The 20,062-nt window shown below is 42.4% G+C and overlaps 1 protein-coding gene across 1 annotated transcript in view; it reads right to left on the bottom strand.

Moving 5' to 3' along the window:
• PIP4K2A (phosphatidylinositol-5-phosphate 4-kinase type 2 alpha) overlaps positions 1-19,357 on the bottom strand; it is a 158,105-nt gene extending 138,748 nt beyond the window's left edge. The window contains exon 1 of the mRNA XM_070432798.1: positions 19,040-19,357. Within this exon, the coding sequence (XP_070288899.1) occupies positions 19,040-19,183 (144 nt within the window). The 5' untranslated portion in view covers positions 19,184-19,357. The remainder of the gene's footprint in view (positions 1-19,039) is intronic.
• Positions 19,358-20,062: the final 705 nt, after the last annotated feature.

Consider the following 20,062-nt stretch of genomic DNA (forward strand, 5'->3'; position numbering starts at 1 on the left):
GGGCCCCAGAAAACTTGCAATCAGAGGAGCAATGGGCAGCAGCAGCTCATCCGGGGCTCACCCCCTGAACCTGTCTCCAAGGCCCCCTTTTCTCGGACTTCCCAGCGAGCCAAGGCAGCCCAGCCTAGGCTCTCCTGTGCACCTTTATGCCCTTCCTCGTTTCACTGCCCTGAGTGTGTGTTGCTGCAGCCAGTAAATGCTTGCTTTGCTGCACTTTGTCTCTTGACTGCCATCTTTCCCTCAAGAAGACAAGAACCGAGTTTGTGTCGTCTCACTGGTAACAGTTACATCACAGCTTTGTCATGGTTTCCGTGAAATTCAGACCTAAGTCTCAAGTTCAAACACTGTAGCGTCTTTAACTAGAACTGTGCAAAATTTTTGGTAAATATATATTTCCCTTTCCTTTACAACTTAATATTTATACCATTTTTGTTTTTGTTTCATTTTACCTATGTTATTTTTACTAAGGTTTTCATTGTTAAAAGTCTCCAAGGCTATTGGAGAAAAGACCCATTATACAGATTTCATCTTCATCACTAAAAAGAGTCCAAAAATAATCTGCACCAATTCTTGATTCATCAGGACACGAGACTCCAAGAGTAAGCACCCTTCACATTTCAATAATGCAGGGGTGGGCAAAAGTAGGCTTACAGTTGTGAGTACACAAAACAGTCTGTTCTTGTATTATTATTTATTGATTATGGAGTGTTTTTTTCACATGAACAACTGTAAACCTACTTTTGCCCACCCTTGTATGTAGAGAAAGCACATGTCTATGACAAAAAGGAAGGAAAGGAGAAAAATAAAGATGATTCTTCAAGGCCATATTCTTAAAGAAAAAGAACAGAGCAGAAAGATTTGAGAAGAAAATCAGTCTTTAGGAAGTCGGTCTTCCACAGACCCCCACTAGTCTGCATATGGGCGCTGCTGGTCATCTACACACTGTCCAGAAATGACCTGCAGAGGAGGTGCCTGGTGCTGAGAGGAAACAGGAATTCTAGTCCTGCTCTTCCTCTGAGTGCTGTCTCTTTATTTCTCTGTGTCTGTTTTCTCATCTGTAAAATAAAGGCATGTGGCGGGGGGAGGGGGGGGGACAAATACTATCTGGATCTAATATTTTATGATTCTGAGATGGAACCTAAGAAATGAAAGAGGTGCCAGTCTAGAGTCACTCCTTCATCCACATATACTTACAGAATCTCCTACGGGGTATGTAAGAGGGAAGAGAAAGCAAGACAGTCTGCTGGGAGCAAGAGGAAACTATCAGAATGTCCATTTACAGTTATTTTTACCTTAAGAGGTAAGAAGTGTAACTTATGTCAACACCAGCACCCTCATTTGGGCTCACAAGTTAAATGACCCCTCTGTCATGCGTTCAGTTTATTTATAGTAGAATGTCATCAATGTGGTATAAAAAACAAAACCTTTCATTAGTGAGGTGGGAAGTGACCACAAAAGTATTTTGCACCATACAGAGGCGTTAGTTATGTCATGGCAGAATACATAGAATAATTGCCTTAAGGATGATTAAAACATTTTCCTTTTATATACATACTATTTGTTCTAAATTTCCTGACCTGTGATCACAAGTGGCTGCTAGTAATATGTTACCTGGCAGATTTTTTTTTTTTTAATAAGCTTACTTACTCAGGCCCTTTAAGGTAAAGATGAGGTTTTAAGAAGTGCAAGAAAATAACTGCTTTTTGGAAAGAAGCTCATATTATGGAGAAAGCTATTGTCCTTTTGTAATTACAGAGAACTTAGAAATAACTTTCTAATCTATTTAAAATTACTGTGTAACACATTTTCTGAGAACTTAACAATATCAGGGAACAGGCATTTACCAGAAATTTTAATCAATATTTTTGTATAACTGGTAGACGTTTTGAAATGGGAATTGCTAGTTAATAAATTTAGTCAATAATGTACTTTTAGTCATTCAGATCAATATATCTTTGTGAGGTAACTATTTTTTTTTTTTTTAGCTATTTTGAAATATAAAGCCAAATAGCAAAATAAATGAATGTAGGACCAGGCTTTCTTTTTTGTTGTTGTTGTTAATCCTCACCTGAGGATATTTTTCCATTGATTTTTAGGGAGAGTGGAAGAGAGAGGGAAAGACAGAGAAAAACATCGATGTGAAACACATTGACTGGTTGCCTCCAGCACAAGCCCCAACCAGCAACCAAGGTGCATGCCCTTGACTAGAATCAAACCCAGGACCCTCTGGTCCTCAAAATGATGCTCTATCCACTGAGCCAAACCGGCTTGGGCTAGGACCAGTCTTTCAAAGTGCTTTATCCCCAAGTGTTCAGCAAGATTTTTTTTAAATGATGATACAAATTCATCTACACATAGTACATGCATGATCTATTTAAATAAAAATTAATGTATGGAGGGCATATGCTCAATAAGAACTTGGATACCTATAAGTAAATCAGTGGTAATCACTGCAGTTTATCTTCGTATTTTTCCCAAGCCTGCAAAAAGTAACAGCTTTTATAATCATTTTTTATTTAATCACTGCTTCCAATATAATCAATAATGTTTTTAAATCAAAGGATTTCCTGGATGGCTACCCAAAGAAAAATAATCCCGTATATCTAGCAACTATAACTAGTTTACAAGCAGAAATTTACAAGTTATTTCTGCCTCATCAATTCAACATGTGCAAGATTTCTTCCCAACCGTCACACATAAGAACATGCCTTGTTTTCCTAGTTATAGAAGTATACTGCATGCTCAATATTTTAAAAAACTGTAAAAAGATAGAAATAGAAAGTAAAAAATCATCTATAATCCTCAGAGAGACATGTACTATTTTTAAAACACACAGCTACATATCACAGTCACTTCTCCACAGAACATCAACTGCATAAACATGTTTCATGGCCACAAAGTACTTCAGTATACAAATACACTGAATTTTATTTAGTCCAAATATTACACTAACGGATATTTATATTATTTCCAATTTGTTTATTATTATAAAAGATCTGTATTTGGGTTTTTGTTTCTTATGGAAACACAGGATAAAATGGACTGTCTTCAGCTGGTGTATCCAACAGATATGTCAGTCACGATGGCTTACCTCAGTGTTTAGGACTACTCCACAGCCATCAGAACAGTCTTTTCTTCTTATAAATACCCAAACTGAAATGAATTCGTAAATAGTCTCTTGTTTTGGAAGTCCAGAAATGGGACCAAATCTGTGCTGAAATAGTATTTGCCCACTCTGGTTAAGTGAAAAACAATTAATTCCATTCAAAATATTACTCTATCCTGGAGCTTTTTTGAACTCTTGCATAAATTTTTCACATAAGGAAATAAGGTACTTTCTTCAAAACAGAAAGAGCATATTTATATTCATAATTCTAAAAATTCCAATTTAGAAATGAATAAAAAACTGCATATATTTTGTTAATGCTAACAAATCGTACTGGCTATGTTTTCACTAACTTCCCAAACCTGTTCAGAATGGTCTGTGACTTATAAAATATGAATTAAAGAGAGTTCATCAACAAGACAGAATATTTTCTGCTTTTTGTGGCAAACATTAAATATTTAAAAATAATAATAGGGTATCAATAATTCTCTATTAGGTAATCATCCAAGTTAAATATATATTACCATCTTTAATTATAAAAAGCCCTTAATTTTCTACTTAATTCAAGCTTTAAAAAATAAAAATCAATTATTTTAAAAGAAATGTACTATCCAGGGGCCAATTTAAAACCTGCATCCATCTGAAATAGTAATTTAGGTCTCCTGAAAATTGGCAACTGTAGTTCCCCCTGTCACAACAAAAGACATCCACGTGGGTGAAACAACTGTCTGGATGGCTCTGCTTCATAAGGTCTGCCTTTGTCCTTTCACGTGTCTTCAATGTTCTCAGGAGTTTTTCTTCAGCAAAAGAAAAATGTTAATTTTTAATACATATGTAAGTTAAATATTAAAACAGGGGGGATTTTTATTATATTATGAAAATACGCAATATACTCACTCACTTCTGCTGAAAGTAAAATTACATGGCTTTCTCCTTTTTGAATACCAGTTATCCAAATAGAAAGGAGCCAGTTCGTCACAGTTACCTCCTCCCCTACCTGGCTACCACCTTTCTACCTGGCCCTGCCAGGCTGCAGAATGTCTGTAAAGTCAGCACAGGTGACTGGCATGTTTACAGCAGATAGTGCAGAGCAGAGTGGACAGCAGGCAGAATCAAGCTCCAAGTCCACGACAGAACTACAGAGGGTGCGGGAACTCAGCCTGTGACTCCGGTGGATGTCACATTACATTTTCTGAACAGTAGGTCAAGTCAAATGAGAAGTGGTAAGACTGTATAACCAACTGCTCATTCTTGATTAGCAATCAACCCGGCAACATGTACCAAGAGCCACGTAATTCCCCAAATAAAAAAATTTTTTTATACAGGGAAATGTTGCTAGCAGCATTATTTACAGTAGCAAAAACCTGGAACCATATAGACTCAGAGGTTATTAAAACTTCCCTAGACTACTGCACAGTATTTAAAAATTATCATTATGAAGAATACAGGATATGAGGAAATATACAGAGATGGGGAAATTATAGATATTATAATCTCAGAAAGACTTTTAAAAAAATATTGGCAAAATATTAATACATATTGTTCCTAAATAGAATGATTATGGTGATTTTTCATGTATTTGTCACTACTTTTCAAGTTTTTCATACAGGAAATTTACTATGCACACACACACACACACACACACACACATAAACAAACATATACATATACACATCTCTCCTCTGTACTTAGAATTTAAATTTCACTAAAACCATGAATGTTTCTAGTTCATCTAAATAAACATAAGAAAGACGTTTCATATAACACAGAATAAAAATATTCACTATGAGCTAACTACTGGGTCAAATCTTCATTGTCATGTTTTAAATTTATGAATATCTGATGTCAAAACTGCAAGATAAAAAAGAAAAGTAAGACAAAGGGATACACTAGCTTTTTCTCATCTTTATTACTATTATTATTATTACTATTATTAAAATATCTCTTAACTTTGCTCCTGCCCTCCTACTTTGGCTCATATGCAAAAAAAAAAAAAAAAAAAGTGCTTTATGGGCTTATCATAATTGTTTCTGGACAATTCTTTCCATGCCAAAGCATTTGAACTTTTCACCTATGTGCAAGCAGAATCTAATTTATGAACAGGTTGTGTTCCACATGTTCATTTGTAAATTGGCTAGTTTCTATGGGGAAACATTCCAAGTTGGGTTCTATGAGAGAGAGGTCAATTGAAAAGAAGATTTTTTCTCAGGTTTCTGGGCATAGAAGGAAGCTAGAGCAAATTTTCGAAAAGATAAAGCCGATTAGTAGCGCAGTGAGACAGGTAATTTGGGAGCATGGAAACTTAAGAAGTCTGGACCAACTTGTGAAAGATATATGAGCAAACCAGACACCTGAGAGTGTGAGGTGGGGCGGGGGCAGCATGGTCAGGTAGCAGGAGGGTTACTAAAGAAATTCAAGAGGCCCATAAAGAAATTAAGTTTCTGCTTGTTTACCAGTAGATCAATGTCTTCAAATTTTTTAGGAGTATGGATGTCTCAGTCAGCAAGGCTTCTATCACATTTATACCTGGTTACCCCTGGAAACAAAGCAATGACAATGACTGTGTGTTTTGGGGTGAGTTGGGGAATTCCATATAGTTATGCAAAATAAACTGTGAATACAAATGTTTCTATTTATAATATTATATGTAAACTAAGTTCTGAATACATACTAAAAACAGATTTCAAGCAGACTACTCAAAACCCATGGAACAACACTTAAAAAATATTAAAAATACATATTTCAGTCTTTAAAATTATGTAATTCCTAATAAATGCAAAATGAACTTTATCTTTAAACATACATTGTGAAGATCACTCAATGGAAAGGAATTATTGTAAGAAATGACTGAGCTCCCAAGTTATACCGACTAGGACAAAACACACAGATTGGAGAGACCATGAAATTAGTACTTCCAAGACCAAGCACTCGGCCCCCTGAGTCAAGAGGAAGAACCAAGATGAGTGAGCAAGTTACAGACCTTTTGTCCAACCTGGTCTGCTGCCTGTGGCCATGTTGTGTACTGTACTAGTATATCCAGCTGCTGTTACCTGTTTAGTGACATGTTTAAGGAAAATTGTGCCTGGACCAATTTCCACATCATATATCATCAGTCCCTATTTACCAATCTTGTGTAAACTAATTTGCATTATAGAAGCATGCATGTAGCAGAAAAGACAACATAATCATGCAATTTCTAGAGCAGATTCAAATTTGTAAGGGGACTTTATAAACCACGATTTTTTCCTTTTATCCAACCTAAACACCACCTAAAAGCTTCCTTAAGGATACCAACGTTTAGGAATCTGAAGTGAGAAATTCTGGATGCAGAGCACAAAGCAGGGTGGCTGCTAGTACAGAAGGCACCCCTATGCACATCTTAAAATGAGCTCCCTCTGTGCAGGCAAATGACAAATAGGATCCACGTTTCTGGCTAACGCAACCGTCTCCATAGTGTGCAGGCGGCAATACTGATTTCAGTACCCACCCACCTCTCCTCCCAGCACCTTTGTGCAGGTTATGTGGTATGGCATGTTACAGAGGTCATTCTTGAGTTGATTAGTATAGAATACCTTTCTCAAAGTTGAGGGTGACCAACAAAACCAACGTATGTTTATTACAATGATAAATAACAGTAAGCTCTGCATGTTTGGATGTCTCAGCTTGCAGATATGATTCTAATCCTAAATAACCAAGCCTACAGAAATAAAGCAAACAGAAGCAATTTCAATAGGAATATCTGCAAGAGAAGTACACATATAACCGTAAAAATACAAGAGGGGAAGCATATTGGCACCTGAAGAAAGATCGGCTGGCTCCCTGAAAATGCTGCAGGACTGTTAACAGGAAACCCTTTCCCCATAAGGGTAGGACCCAGGATGGTCACACCTTCAGGGTAAGGGCAGACCAAATATAAACCACTCCACCCCCAGGAAACTGCTGCTCAAATTTATATTCCCAGGAGGTTCAAAAAAATTTCAAGCTGCAAGTTTAGTTTAAAAAGGCCTTGGTATATAGCAGCCCTAGCCACCTGACAACGAACAGTCCTCTCTAGAGAAACACACTTTCACCTTCAGACTCAAAGAATCCTCCCCAAATAATTGTCCAAGGGAAATGAGCAGCTCTCAGCCAAAAATTACCAAGTAAGTATAGAAATGAGGCCCCATTTAAGTGTGTTCGCGAGAATGAGACCACCGACTCCAATCAGGTCTTAGCAGCAAGCGAGGATTTATTGAAAGCTGGCCAGCGACTGCAACAGGTCCTCCACAGGGAGCCCCACCCTGCTGCAGCCCCAAGCCTTTCTCTAATAGCCTTTTTAAAGGGTGTCACAAGCTCCACGGCGGCCAGTGCGGTGTCACACCTGGCTGGAGCTTTTAACCACAACCCATTCTTTGAACAATCCAGTGGAAACTACCTACTCTTTGACATCAAGATACATAGAGTACAAAGAAGTTACAAAATTTTCTTTATGTCAGTTAAAGGTTACATATCTATACCCATTTCACTATATGACGCTAAGCGTGCATGCCCATCACATAAGAACCAGCAAAAACATAACACGGTAGAAAGAGACCCATACAGATTTGAGACACTGGAATTATCACTATTCTTACAATGTTTAAAACATCTGAAATTTAACTTCTGAATACTAGAATTTGTAGAGGTATAACAAAGCCATTAAAAAGTCCATACTATGTGGAATAAATCAGAAACGACACTGCAGCACACTCTCCTATGTAATGTCTCTGACTCTTTAGAAGGGAGTCCATAGTCTTCACATGATTTACTTGGTGACTCTCTACGACAAGCTGTTTCCTCTCTGACCCTTCTCTGCTATACTCACAAGGCAAAGGTCTCGCATGCTGCTGTAAACATAGCTCTTTCTCTGATGTCAGCTCCCAGTTACCCCACACCTCTTATCACCAACTTGCAGCACCGTTTCCCCCACTCCAATGCATTGCACAAGCTGCGCAGCAAAATGCTCTTAAATCCTCAGCTCACTCTTAGCAAAAATGAGTTTCACATGGTGATGACGGGGGGGGCTCAGGGTCTACCAGTTGAGCACTCATGGCCTATAGTTCAGAGCACCCCAGGTCCATTGACTCATTCAACACTGACTGGGCGCCTACTACATATATGTACCGTCCTAAGTGCAAGGATGAGGCAGCAAATAAGACAGTGTCGGCTGCTGTGGAACGCAACACCCTCGCTGGGGAGATCAACAAACATGCAAACAACTCAGTTTCCGAGTATTGAGTAACACAGAGAAAATAAAAGAATAATAGGACAGTGAAGGGACTATTTTAGATGAGGAGGTCAGAAAGGCCATAAAAGGCAACCCTTTTAGCCGAGAGACTAAAATGACAAGCAGGGGCCAACCACTCCAGACAAAGAGGAAAATAAAGGCAGAAGCTCTGTGGCTGCTCTGAGCGTGGCTTGTTTAAGGAACAGAAAAAGAAGAAGTCACGAAGAGAGTGGTAAGGGCTGAGGGCAAAGAGGGAAACAGAGGCCAGGCCAGTAAGACCTTGCAAGCCATACTGGCAGTGGAACGTGAAGCCTCTGGAAGGTTCACTGAAGTGACATGATATTTGCATTTCAGAAAGATCATTCTGCTGCCGCTGTAGAGGATTTGGATTGAAACAGGGCAAGGGTGAACACAGGGAGACCTGCAGGCTACTGCTGAGTTCTAGAGAAAGAGAATTTAAATGAGAGGAGTCTGAACATTTGGAGCTCAAAAATAACAGTGCTGGCGAAAAGGGAGGCATGAAGGTTGGTTCCCAGGTTTCTGGCTATTTACTGGAGATGGGGAAGAAACTGGTTTAGGGCAGGACAGGAGGCGGGTTGAGAGTCCTGTTTGGGACACACATTTGAGAGGCCTATTAGGTATTCAAGTGAAGATATGTGGTGAGAAAGTGACTATGGGGCCTGTCAGGGAAGTCAGAGTGGCAAGAAGACAAAAATGTCTCAACCATCAGCATAAAGCTATGCGACTACAGAAGAGTAAGGCCAGGCAGATAAAACGTATACATGACAGAAGAAGACCCTGGCCAGAATCCTGGGGCATTCCAACATTCCGAATTGTATAAAGGAGAGAAACCTGATAGGCATCTAAGACAGAGTGGCTGATGAGGCAGAAGGAAAAGGAGAGAAGACAATAAATACAGCGCCACTCCTGGATTTAAAAACACGAACACCAACGGAGCTGGTGATACTGACAAGAGCAGTTTCCTGGCAGTGGTGAGGAGGATACAGATACAGTGTCCGGTGAAGGGGGACAGCAACCATAGACACAAGAGGCGACAGCTTTGAACGAGGCTTCTCAATGTTGGCTACAAAAAGGAACACAGAAACAGAATGGACAAGGCTACGGTGAGAGATGTGACATCAAAGGCACATTTTTTGCTGCTGTGGCTGTTGGTTTTGTTTCCGAGATGGGAGGCTCCGAGCAGCAAGTGCCGTCCAACAGAGTGCTGTAAAGATGGAGAGTCTATCCACACATCTGATACAGCAGCCGTCGCCCTCATTACCCTGCTGAGCACTTGATATGAGACTGAATCTTACGGTTTAATTTTAATTAAATGAGATTTAAATAGCCATGTGTGACTAGAAGCTCCCAAACCACAGTGGAGCCCTCCAGCCTGTCTGTAGGCTGAGGGACTCCGCTGTGCAGAAGTCAGCAGACTGGGCGATAGAAGAACGGAAGTGGGTGGCTTCTCTGGTCAATGTTTTCTAAAGATTACCAGCTGTGGGAGGGCGAAGACACAAAACGCTAGATCGAAGCTTGGGGGGCGGGGGAGCGGGGAGTAAGAAATAGTTTCAAAGAGCACAGAACATGCCAGTGGGAATAGTAAAAATTTCAGGGCTGAGTACCACTTGAGAGTTATGGTACATCTTAAAGGGGCCCTTGTCAAAACTATTTTTATGTTTTTCTCTGGCAAACATCAGTTATGGGCCCTTTGAAATCTGGCCTCAAAACACCTTCTCAACCATCTTCTAACATTTCCCAGAATTTATCTCTGTGGTTTTCTTCTTGGTTGCAGAAACTTTTTGCCCCTGTACATATTCCCCCTGGATATAAAACAGTATGTATTCAGTGAGAAAAGGAAGCAGGAAGAAGGGGTAGGAAGAAGAGGAGGAGGAGGAGGAGGAGGAGGAGGAGGAAGAGGGGATCCAGGAGGAGGGGAAGGGGAAGGGGAAGGGAGAGAGGAAAAGGAAGAAAAGGGGGAAGAGGAGGAGGAGGAGGAGAAGAGGAAGAGGAGAAGGAGAAGAGGAAGAGGAGGAGGGGGAGGAGAGGGAGGAGGAGGGGAGGGCAAAAGGAGCTGCTCTGGATGAAGCTGAGGTAGAGGCTCAATTCCCCCATCAGCTCAGCCCCCTGCACACAAGCCTCTTAGGCACCTCCAAGAAACCCCAGGGTTTGAAACCAAAGATTTACCCTAGCCAGTGCTTCTCAAAACTAGAATGTTTACAAATTACCTGTCTTGTTAAAATGAACATCCTGCTCCAGACTGTGTGCAGGGTCCACCACCCTGCCTTTCTAATGGGCTCCAGGCAATAGTGGAAGCCACCGTTCTGTGAGTAACGCTGAGTGAATAGCCATACCAGACCACCTACATCTTCCACTCAGCCTGCTTACTTCCGCCAGTGTGGACCCCTTGGCCACATATGCCTTTCTTTGGCTTCTTCAACTGGAAGATTATACGCCAACTTCCTGAGCCCTTCTCCAAGAGTCCTGGGAGAAGTAATCATAACCCAGTCCCGGCCTCCATCTCCCACCCCTCTCCCCATTTCTCACTCTGCTCCAGCTACACAGGCTTCCCTGCAGTTCCCTAAACACACCAGCCAACACCAGCACCGGCCTCAGGGCCTTTCCACCAGCGGTCCCAGCGCCCTCATCTCCATTCCTCCCCTACGCAAATGTCTCCTTTGTGAGGCTTATCCTCTGACTCTTCAGTACCCCCATCGCTCCTGTTGTTTATACAGTGTGGGTGGTGAGTACACAAAACACAGGATTTATTCTTGTATTATTTTTATTATTATATTATTTTTCATATGAACAACAGTTAACATGCTTTTGTGCCGCCCAGTACATATACCTATTTCCTCTGCACTTATAAGCAACTTGAGGGCAGGGTCTATAATCGATTTATTTTCCAGCCCAAGCATCTTGCACAGCATCTTTTATGTTTAAAAAAAGTAAACTATCAAATCAATAGCTGACATAACGTGTAACTAAGGAATCTGAACTAAATTAAATGAATCTAAACACCTCACACAACCTGATCACTAGTAGAATCATTAAAAATATAAGAAAGAACATTTTAACAAAACAGATGCAGAAACTGAAGCAAGGGCACAAAGGTAATTCTAAAATGATTAATATATGACTTAAAGATGCACAAGAATGTCAAGTGCAATGGTGACTTCACATATATGAACCAGCTCAAGATAACAATTAATTTAACATGTTTTATCATTTAAACTATTTTTAAATAATAATGACAGCTAACGTTTACTAAGAACTTAGAATATGCCAGCAACTCTTTAGATATTTCACAAGTATTAACTTATTTAATCCACAATATCAACCCTCTATAATAGGTACTATTATTATCTCCTTTTATTAAAAAAAATTTTTAAAAGTGGCCCTGGCCAGTGTGGCTACAAAGACTTACTTTGAATGTAAAGCCTTATCTTTAGGTAAGTTACTGTTTTAAAACTCCCTACAACACTTTTCATGAATATATTACACACACACACACACACACACACACACACACTTCCTACATGCTCTGAACATAAGCAATGACTTTCTGTAAAGGAAAAGGTGTTTTCAAATAGTTTTTCTCCATATTAATAGCTAATAGAGTAGCCACTATTTGGTTCTGCTTTCCCCAGTTTCACTACCTGTGGCCAACAGCAGCCCAGAAATAAAGACCTTCCTGCTCGATCCCGCCCAGGATGTGAATCATCCCTTTGACAAGCATATTCACTACCCTAGTTCGTCACTTTATACCCACCTCAGTTATCAGGTCAGGAGAGAAAGAGACAGAGACACGGAGAGAGAGGGACAGAGACAGAGGGAGAAAGACCGCATTCATGTAACTTTTATTACAGTATATTGTTATCATTGTTCTGTTTTATTATTAGTTACTGTTGTTAATCTCTTAGTCTGACTGATTTATAAATTAAACGGTACTTTGGGGGCTTGGTAATATCCATGGCTTCAGGCATCCTCAGAGGTCTTGAAATATATTTCTTGTGGAGACGGGGGACCACTGTACCCTGTCGGTCAAAGTTTTTAAGACTAAGGAAAGAAAAGCTCTCAAAGAAATGAGTAATTCACAGGCATGCCCAGGCAGCACCGCTCAATGGTTAAGGGTTTAAGTTTGAATCACACCACCTACTTACTAGCACTGTGGTCTCAGCAGGCAATTAATTCAGCCTGTGTCACGTTCCTACTATGTAGTATCCTTCCCGGCTACTGCGTGCTCTCCCCCATTTCCCACCCCATAACACCCCTCCTGATTCTTCACTGGTCCCTGGATAGAGCTCAGGAGATCTGTGAACTTGATAGTACATGTCCTATGTACTATGTTCATTTATTCATTCAAAAGCATTATTTAAGAAGGGGCCCATAGCCTTCGCCAGACTGTCGCAGGGGTCCACGGCAAAAAAGGAAATGTGGGTGAGAAACAGGGAAATACGCTAGAGACATTTTTACAGAAAGAGGGAAATAAATCTGGTTAGGATTGGCAGAGGTGACAATGGAAAGGAGGAAGTGGAGTCAAGGAAAATATCTAGGTATTCCCAAATAAAACCGCATCTTTCACCTACCACACACACACACACACACACACACACACACACACACACACACACTCTAAACCACTATCTCAAAAAGCACATCCATGAACGAACGCCGTGATCTCTGGAGCATCCGATTCTGCCGGCCTTCTTGCTGAGTTCTCTCTTGGGTTCTGTTTCTTCCTCCTCGTTCCTTCCCTCAAAGCCAGTGTTCCCGGGCTCCAGCTTCTCCCTCAGAGACCCATTCACCCCCTTGGACAATTCTCAGCCCTCCATCCCCACCCCACCCTTGCTCCTGAGTTCCAATGCCACCTTCCAACACCCCACGGGTGGGCACTGTCACTATAATATCCACTCAACATCACCTGTAATTCAACATTTCTTAAGTCAAAAACAATTTTTTTTATCCTTTTTCAACACACAATTCCTTCTCCTAACTTTTGTAACTCTAATATGGGACACCTTTGTTCCAAGGATTCATCACATGCAATCAGGGGACGAAGCTTGAATATTTCTCCTCATTTTAACATGATTTCTTTTGTCTCGCTACTTCAAGTATGGCTCGTGGTCCAGCAGCATCAGTATCACCTAAGAACATGATAAAAATCACCCAAGAACAGGACTTAACCCCAGATGTAAGTCAGAATCTGCATTTCTTTAGTGTCCCCAAGGGATGAATACACACATTATATTTTGAGAAACACATGTCTAGTGCCTATTAATATGCTACCAGCCTAAATGCATCTGAAATTGATAATTTCTAGGTGTCAATTACTAAATCCCAAAAGTGTGCTCATTACAGGCCAGGTTTTATTTTATTTTATTCTATTTTATTGATTTCAGAGAGAAAGGGAGAAGGAGAGAGAGATAGAAACATCAATGATGAGAGTGAATCATTGGTCGGCTGCCTCCTGCACGCCCCACACTGGGGATCGAGCCCACAGCTGGGACAGGTGTTATGACAGAGAATCAAACCGTGATCTCCTAGTTCACAGGTCAACGCTCAACCACTGAGCAACGGCAGCTGGGCCAGTGCCAGGGTTTAAATATATAATCTTACTTGACCCTCAAAATAATCTGTGAGGCAACCACCATCATCTCCATTTTCAGAATGAGTACACTGGGGCTCAAATGGAGAAATCATCTATCTGCTCAAAGCACCCAGAGGGCAGGATTTGAACCTAATCTGTTCTGACCACAAACCATTTTGTCAAACTACACCAATTCCCTTCAGTTCCAAAATTTACATTTCAAAGGGTATGTTGGCAGAGTTAATTACTCTGGTTGACTGCATTTTTTAATCAACTTAAGGTAGATTTTGTTTATTTATCACAATTCTTGCCGAAAAATCTTTTGAAAGGCATAGCAGACAATCCCGCTGTAGAAAGAGAAATCATTGCCCTGCCATGTGCATCATTCGAAATACTCAGGTTCACTCTGAGGTATTTGAGAAGAAATGTATTCTGTTCTCAGGCCATTACCCCATATTTTAGGGGTTCTGAAACGATTTCCCTGACCATAAACTTGGTGTATGTCTGCTGGGCATTCTTCTCTCCTCTAAAAGGGGAAGGAAAATAGTGTGAGATTGTTCTTGAGTGAATGATTAGTTGGGTCCCATTTATTCAATGAGTTTCATCTGATGTCCAGCTAATTATTATTTTAATTGCCTTATTGTGTTCTATTCCGTTAGTATTTCACAGTCATATATTTCATTTTAAAATCTGGTTTTCTTTTGCCTTTTCCAGTGCTCAGATATAAGCCCACAAACCTAAAGGACTGTTTCTCCAATGCAGTTATGTACCTATTTCGAGTCCCAGACTCATTGAGAATATAACGAAAGCTGTGAATATTCTACCCAGAAAACCACATATTCACCAGAACACACAGAATGTGGCACACAGCACCAAGATAAACAACCCCACTCTGACATGGGACAGACACCTGCCTGACACTGCCTGTGCAGGCCCTCTCCCTTCTTTGGGGAACTGTTCTTCCCCCAACTCCACCAGGCAGAAGCTGCCCCCTTTTTACCACTACTCAGTTCCTGGGGGTGGCTGAGAATGACCGAAGTCAACCCAGTCGAAATCCTTCCATGGGATTTTTATAACGGAACCACAGACAGAAAGTCCCTTTTGGGGGCAGAAAGTACAAAATGTAAGTCAGGAACCATTAGTTCCCTGCCCTGTCAGCTATGAGAAAGAATTAAGCCAAAAACTGAGCTGGGTAGCTCAGTTGGTTAGAGCATCGGGGCGATAAGTCAAGGTTATGGGTTCGATCCCCAGTCAGGCATGCAGGCACATACAAGAGCCAACTAATGAGTGCATAAACAAGTGGAACAACAAAACTTCATGTTCTCTCTCTCTCTTCCCATTTCTTAAAAAAAAAAAAAGACAGAAAAGTCCCAGCAGCACTCAAGCACTGGTTCCCATGGTTCTGGAAGCCCAGCACCATTCCTGTCCTTCTCCTGGTTTGGTTACTAACCCTCACCTCCCCATATAGACCTCCAAAACTCCTGAATATTTTAAATTTTTGCCTAAATTCATTTGTGTTTCTATGGCTTGCAGCCAAGAGACTCTAATATTAATAATGGCTACTTCTAAATACTACATTTGTTTTAAACAAATTTTATATCCTTCAAAATTTTTCTATACGGATAATGTCTTCCTCTAGATATTTAAATAGGTTTTTAAATATAATCTAAAAGGCTCACATTTCACTCTGCATAAATATCTTTTCGAGTATGTTTAAAACAAGTCTTAGCTCAGATCATTCTTCATGCTCCACACACTATTAAAATATAATTTTAAGAAGCTGTCTGATCATTTTTAGTTTAATTCCAAATATAATAAGACAAAATTGCCTTCTTAAATTGTCTTTTCCTCTATGTATTCAATTATACTCTCTGCTTAAAATGCTTAAAAATTGGCAGTGATCCATTCACTGATGGGTATTTTAAATTGGAAAGCAGTAACATATCAAATTAACCACACAAAGTCAGTATTATTCTGATTGAGAATTATAGCCACAATGGATTTGAAAATTCCTGCCTTGGTTGCAAATTTTTACATTTCAATCAAGTAGACTTTGACTTAATAGACTGCAATGTAGTCCAACTACAGTCAATCCAATAAGCTCTTAATTCACACATCTCTCCCAGTCACTATCAATTTCCTTCCCTCTAGTCATGGCCTTGAAAATTCCCTGAATGCTGTTGCAAGGTTATAATAGCAATGACTCTTGTATTAAATACTATTATTACCCCTAGTCTGTGCATCCTAATATATAATGCTTTAAACCTAGTAGACTCTAAAAATAGTTGAATCTTGAAGGTAGGAAAAAAACTTGGAAATCATCCAGCCCAATCACCTTACTTCACAGATGCAAACATTGATGCAAAAACTAGTCAACATGCCCAAGGTCAACAGAATTAGAGAAGTAGTACACAGATCCAATTAGCATATTACCATTGTATGCAGAAGTTCTCAACTCCTAAGAAGATGCATGCATGATAAAATACATATTCGGTTCCCCTTTACTGTTCCAAAAGTATGGTTATTTCTAACTGTCCTTAAGACAAGTCCAAATGAATTTTAAAAGCATAATATTGCTCTATTGCTGGCAATCCTTTCCTGTTACTCTGATCACATTAGAAATGTAGGAAAAGACCCTGGATTTGAATGATCTGTTCCTTCTCAGCTGTGCTTTCTTTCTCAAATATCACATTCATATACAACACTGTGCTTGCTCCTTAATAACTCTGACCTATTTGTTCTCATATTATAATATGGACTTTGGCCTACACAAGGTCATATAAAAGTATTTACCTAATGTTAAACTTTGTTGCCTAAACTAAAATCAACCAGAAACACATGGCATCTAAATGCTTAGATTTCATTTTTATATACACTTCATTTCTTTTTGTTCAAAAACAACAAAGAAAATAGATATTTCGAAAAAGAAGACTGTGAAATAAACTTTTCTTATGTCAGCTCAATGCTCTCAAAAATACTTGGACAAAAATATGAGTGGCATTTTTAGCAATCTTTGCACAGTGGTTGGTGTTTTTTTATTCCTAATACGCATTTGCTGAATGAATAACATGGTTGCATTACATGCTATGGAAACTTGACTCTCTGGATGACTAAACAGAATTGCTAACTTTTCTTGAAAGCAAAAAAATAATTAAATAACACAAAATGCACTATCTGCAAATCGTACTTTTATAAACCTTAAGTAGTTTCAAAGTATTTCCAATTAGAAAAAACTAAAACAAATGTAGCAGTTCATAAATATAAAGTAGCAACATAAGTGGTTACAGTAAAACATGCACAATTTAAGATTTTCTAAAGTAAACTGGAATTCAGACTAATTTCCAGAGGTCACACTCTGTTTTAACAGCATATTGTTGACACTAATTTACTAGATTAAACCCTCAGACATAGGCATACTCCTAAACAAAGTATCAGAACTGTGAAGGAGATAAAAGCCACCCATAAATATGGAACTAACATTTTTTTAAAAAAGAAACTAACATAAATAATTTTAAAATTACTAACAGAATTAAACCTAACTCTAAGTTGCAGACATAGAAAAAATTTCATTTTATTTACTGTAATAAAACTTAAGAGTCTTGGTGCAGTAATGCATGCTGTTGTGAAAGCTTACATTTCTAATTGCTTTTTTTTAAAAAAAAAAAAGTTCTCCGGAAGTTAAAATGAACTTCAATGGACCAGGCATTAGGCTGATAGAAGTAATCATTTCTCAGCCTTCTTAAAAACAGTCGCTCCATGCAAACACAGTCAATCTGACACTCTTTCAACTTTTCCCCAACTTGGAAAATAATAATGCAATGCTTTGAGCCATTTTAAACAACTTCATTAAATTCAGAATTTTCTTTTAAAAAATCAGCACCGTTTTTTGTCATTTCTATTATGCTGAAAAGGGCACACAGACATACATCGAAATCAAACGTAAGGAAAGCAAGCTTACACTTTCCCCCAGATGCTAACTGACCGCAAAGGGTAAGGTCATGGTCAAAATTCACAGGCTCATTTAAACTTTCATGGCTCAGCCAACAGCTCCTATCATGTTTCCTGATCCTAAGGAGATTAAAACGGCAGGAGTTTCTCGCTATTGAGATCAGCAGGAGGCTATTTCAAACCCTCAACCCGCAGTCCGCAGAGCCCGCAGCGGCGCATCTCCCACCACCTCCGGCTGTCCGTTAAGCTAACCTTTCCAGGCGCTCCCCTACAGCCTTTCAAAGAAACCCCAAAACGGGCGCGTTCCACTCAAGCCAGCCTTCCCTGGCGCCCGCCGAGACTCCCTCCTGCGGTCATCCCCAGGCCGCCCTTGCGCAGTGGGTGACTCCGGCCTGGTTCCCAAGGTGGGGGAGGGTGGGGAGGATGCCTCCCCGCGGAGCACACCTCAGCCCGCACCGCGGCACCGCGGCAGGGCGATGCGGGAGAGACGCTAACCACCTGGGCCATATTTACATTGGCTTTTCCTTTGTCAAAAAAAGGGTGCTATCTCCAATATAGTTTCCAAGGGGGGGTGGGGGGGAAGGACCTAAGCACTAAAGCTGCTGTCCAGATCCCCCGACCTCCAGTGTTCTCACCCCATTGCCCCGCGGGGAGGCTCCGGACGCTCCTGCCTCGGACAGGTACACCTGCCGGCCGGCGGAGCACCGCGCGTCCCCGCCGCGCTCCGCAGGAGAGAGCTCCGCAGGAGAGCGCGGCAGCCTGGACCCCGGCCCCAGCAGCCCCGCCGAGGCTGACAGCCCCGCGAGCCGCGCCCGCACAAACTTCCCAGTTCCCAGGCTGCGGAGACAGGACGGGGATGACACCGGTACCGTCCGCAGAGCTCAAATGCAGAAGGGATTCCCCCGTCCTGCATCCGGACCCAGGTCCAAGGGAGGTCCACGGGGCGCGCGGGCGGCCCGGTGGAGCGGGCGTGTGCCCGAGGATGGGGGCGTCGAGGCGCCGCGGCAGGAGGGCAGCTCCGGAGGGCAAGCACCCGGAGGGCCAGGGCCCCGCTCGAGCTCCACGCCCGGCAGCAGCTGCAGTAGGAGGGAGCGAGGAGGAAGAGGAGGAGGAGGAGGAAAGAGACCGCTGCCGCAGCCCGAGCTCTTACCGAGTGGTTTACCCCCCACATCAGGACGCTGAGCAGCGGATCGCTGGCCCGAAACAGCTTCACTTTCTGCGCTACGAAGTGCTTCTTCTTCGTCTTGGTCTTGCTCGCCAGCACGGAGGACCCCAGGTTGCCGGGGGTCGCCATGGCCGCCGCCTCTGTCCCCTCCACCGTCGCGCTCCCAGGCCGGGGACCCGCCCTCTCTACTCGCCGGCCCGGGGAGGCAGCCGCATCCCACCGCGGTGCCCCTGCGCGCCGTGCCCCGCTCGGCCCGTCCGCCCGCTCGGCCCGCTCGGCGTAGCTGGATAGGAGGCTGCGCTCCGCTCGCGCCCGGCGGGGATCTTGCGCCCGCGGCTCCGCGCTCAGCCCGCGGCTGGACCAGGCGCGCCGCGAGGGCTTCCGCGTTGGGCGCCCGCGTCATGACGCAGGGGGCGGGCCGGCAGCAGCTGCGGCGCCGCCGGGCGGGGCGCGGGGCTCGGGGTGCGGCCGCGGGACCGTTAAGCTGAGCCCTCCCGCTCCGGTTCCTCTGCACGGCCTGGCCCCTGCGCGCCACCGAGCGCGGGGAGGCCGCGGGGTCGGCGTGCAGCGCGGGGCGAGGGGTGTGGGGGGAGGGACAGGGGGGGCGGGAGGACTCCCGCAAGGCATTCCTTTTAGCTCCCCAGGGAGAAAAGAGGGAAAGATGGGGAGTATGGGGGCGTCGGAAGAGAGGAGGCCCCAGAGGCGGAGGTCAGAAGGAAGGAGGCTCAGAGAACCGCCGCTTACCGGTGCCAGGACTCAGGAGAGCTAGTGAGAGCTGAAATGCTGCATGCAGACCAGCGCTTTCCTAGCGCAGGGAAGGGACCTGGCAACGTCGTTGGCTACCTCCCTAAGTGGCCCTGAAATGAACTTCTTAATCCCTTTGTGCCTTTAACCATCCGGCCTTTTGGGCCCTGGACTTGGGCCTTCCCACGCTTTCCAATTCATGCTGAAGGGAGACTCTCACCTCACAGTCTGAGCTGTCATCCCACCACCACTCCCTCCCGAGAC

The sequence above is a fragment of the Myotis yumanensis genome, unplaced genomic scaffold, assembly GCF_028538775.1.
Source record: "Myotis yumanensis isolate MYYU_CA2020_CCGP unplaced genomic scaffold, mMyoYum1.0.hap1 SCAF_1, whole genome shotgun sequence".
NCBI classification, from domain to species: Eukaryota; Metazoa; Chordata; class Mammalia; order Chiroptera; family Vespertilionidae; genus Myotis; species Myotis yumanensis.